The 2,913-nt window shown below is 37.3% G+C and overlaps 1 protein-coding gene across 2 annotated transcripts in view; it reads right to left on the reverse strand.

Annotated features, from left to right (window-relative positions):
• The window catches only part of LOC106014198, a 13,923-nt gene that overhangs the window by 9,604 nt on the left and 1,406 nt on the right, over nt 1-2,913 (reverse strand). Inside the window, exon 2 of one of the 2 annotated variants that reach the window (XM_013091363.2) lies at nt 1,810-1,839. The exons of the other annotated variant lie outside the window; for it this stretch is intronic. Coding sequence (XP_012946817.2) covers nt 1,810-1,839 — 30 coding nt within the window. The remainder of the gene's footprint in view (nt 1-1,809; nt 1,840-2,913) is intronic. 2 annotated transcript variants of the gene reach the window in all.

The raw sequence follows: 2,913 nt of genomic DNA on the forward strand, positions 1-2,913 counted from the left end.
GAGAGAGAGAGAGAGAGACAGAGGGAGAGAGAGACAGAGGGTCGAGAAGGAGGGAGAGAGAGTGTGTGTCTATGTGTGTATGTGTGTGTGTGAGTTAGATAGATAGATAGATAGATAGATAGATAGATAGATAGATAGGTAGGTAGGTAGGTAGGTAGATAGATAGATAGATAGGTAGGTAGGTAGGTAGGTAGGTAGGTAGGTAGGTAGGTAGGTAGGTAGATAGATAGATAGATAGATAGATAGATAGATAGATAGTTAGATAGATAGATAGATAGATAGATAGATAGATAGATAGATAGATTAATGGATACGTTGAGGTGCAGACAGGCTTATTTAACATATTAAATATTTAATACTACTTGTTGACCTAGATCTAGTGGCATTTCAGTTGCAATCTTGTTTGTTTTCTTATAAACATAAGCTAGAGATAAAACAAACAAAAAAATTCATTTCTGTTTACTGTGTTTACCAAAGTTACAGAAAACCGTTTGAACTCTAGTCTTTTGGAAGTTATACCTCCGCAGAGTTAAAGATAGAATTCAACGCATTGCTCCTCAGATCAGCTCGAATATCATATTTAATTTTTTAAAGAAGATGATGAAACCCACTACTTTATGTTAAGACGTATCTACTCATCCAAGGGAATCTCCAGTATACTGGAACTTTATCGCAGCAAAGCGTATAATTTCATTCTTATCTATCCTTTGTTGGTACAAGTAAATCTCCACCCTGGTCAGGGCCAATGGTTTTTACAATGTAGTTTCTAAACCTCCATAGATGACATTACAGGAGCAGCCTTATTCAATCTTGTGAGAGCTTCACGTCTTCTTCTGTTACAACCATTGCTCTGGTTGTTAAAAATTGTGAAGCCAACAAGGATTATCATGGAACCCCCCTCCCCCTCCCCCTACATCTCCCACTCCTCCACCCAACCCCCTAAAAACAACAACAAACAAACCAACAAAGACAAACTACTCACTTAAAAAGTGAACAAATAACAACAATTAATTAGTGATTAGGTAAAAACCGTTATCCTTATGGGGTGAATACAGTTCCATTACATGGTGTGTTCTCTTTTTTAATGCATGCTCTCCTCGTTGTCTCTTTTTTTTGTTTCTCTGACAAAAAGTATTTTTCTAGCAGAACTGGTAGCCACGTTAACTGTGGAGGAATTATGAAAACTTTGGAGAGTGTGACTGGACAGCATTGAAGCATACTGAAACCAAAAAAAATAAATAAATTAATCACAGACTGTTTAAAAAACACTATGACGGTGATTAAATATAGCATGCCAGTATATTAACCCAACGTAAAACACGGTACTTTATAATACAGGGAAATTATCGTCCGTGCATTGTTACGTAGCTGGTGAGTGTTTCTAGAGTTGAACAACAACACAGAAGTAAAATCTAAGACATAGTGTAGTATACACACACACACACTACATTGACACTGTCACGACATGCACTGGGCAATCAATCAGGGTTGCAGTGTGCCTAAAAAAATTATGACAAAAGAAGAGAAAACCGATTCAACCAAGATGCAGCAAGACTAAACTTACTAAAGCAGATTACCTCGGGCAACCGAAAGAAAATTAGGTCAAACAGTATACTTCAACTTAAATTATAGAGGGCACGACGTGGTGGTTTTGACGACTGAAATAGTTAAATTTGTAGTAAACATAAGAATCTTACTACCACGCGACTCGAGATTTGATGTTTTATAATAATTAATTAATTGTGGGAAGAAGTACAAAGTAAACGAAGCGAAAGAGTACAAGGTAACCGAAGCAAGAGAGATAATCACCACAAGGTCCCATCATGTACATCAGTATCCCTGTGAGGAGAAAGAAAAGAAGGAGGATGCACTTTTCAGAATGAAAAAAAAAGCATCCAAGTTTCATTCCAACCCAACATGATAATATAAACGTAAGGACACAGATGACACGCAAATGACACACAGATGACACTCACACAGGCCTGAGAGGAAAGCATGTTTAATGTGCTCGTATAGGGGGAAATGGTTAAGCAAGCAAGTGATGTTACCAACGATAGTGCTCCCACTTAGTCAGATGTGCTCAGAACAAAACTGTGGCATTCAATATACAATGTATATCGTTTAGAAGTTAGCATCAATTTAGATACCAGAGAAATTATTAGTGTGTATAACCCAAAAAAAAGACCCAAAAAAAAGACGACGAAATAAAAAGACAAATAAAATGCTGACGAGCGAAAGAAGAAACATCGTTCCGACATAGAGATAACACAAAGGTGTATGTCATTCATCCAATGTTGTCACAGAGCAGCGTCTATGCCAACAGCCAACACGTGCAAGCGAACACAACACTTTGCTGTTTGTCACTTTAAAAAAGAAGAGTTAAACTTTGTCATAGCGTATCAAAAAGACATAAAAGGAAAAGAACGGAAAAAAACAACAACCCCCAGGCGACACCAAAGCAGATATTACACGTTCTCAGATTTTTGGTTGGTAAGTGCGATATTTCAACAAACGTCAATCCTACGAGGCGGAGCCATATTCCGAAACTCAAGGAAGTGCTATCCTATTGTCTATCTCATAATTTTTTAAAGGCCTAATACTCAAGTATTCACGCACTCGCCGCGTGGAGAACTAAACATCTGAATACTTCACCGAAATCGATATCATATAAATCCTACTTCCTACTCTCCCATGAAGGTGCACATGATGTTAATAACAGAAGTAGACATGTTAATGAAATGATATAGGACAAGGTTGCAAACAATTTACTGGCAACATTTTAGAAGTGATAACATAAAAAACCCTGAATGATACGTTTAACAGAAAGCACATTTTCATTGGTTAAGTAACTTTTTCTTTTTGACACACACACACACACACACACACACACACACACACACACACACACACACA

The sequence above is a fragment of the Aplysia californica genome, unplaced genomic scaffold (assembly GCF_000002075.1).
Source record: "Aplysia californica isolate F4 #8 unplaced genomic scaffold, AplCal3.0 scaffold00034, whole genome shotgun sequence".
Taxonomy (NCBI): Eukaryota; Metazoa; Mollusca; class Gastropoda; order Aplysiida; family Aplysiidae; genus Aplysia; species Aplysia californica.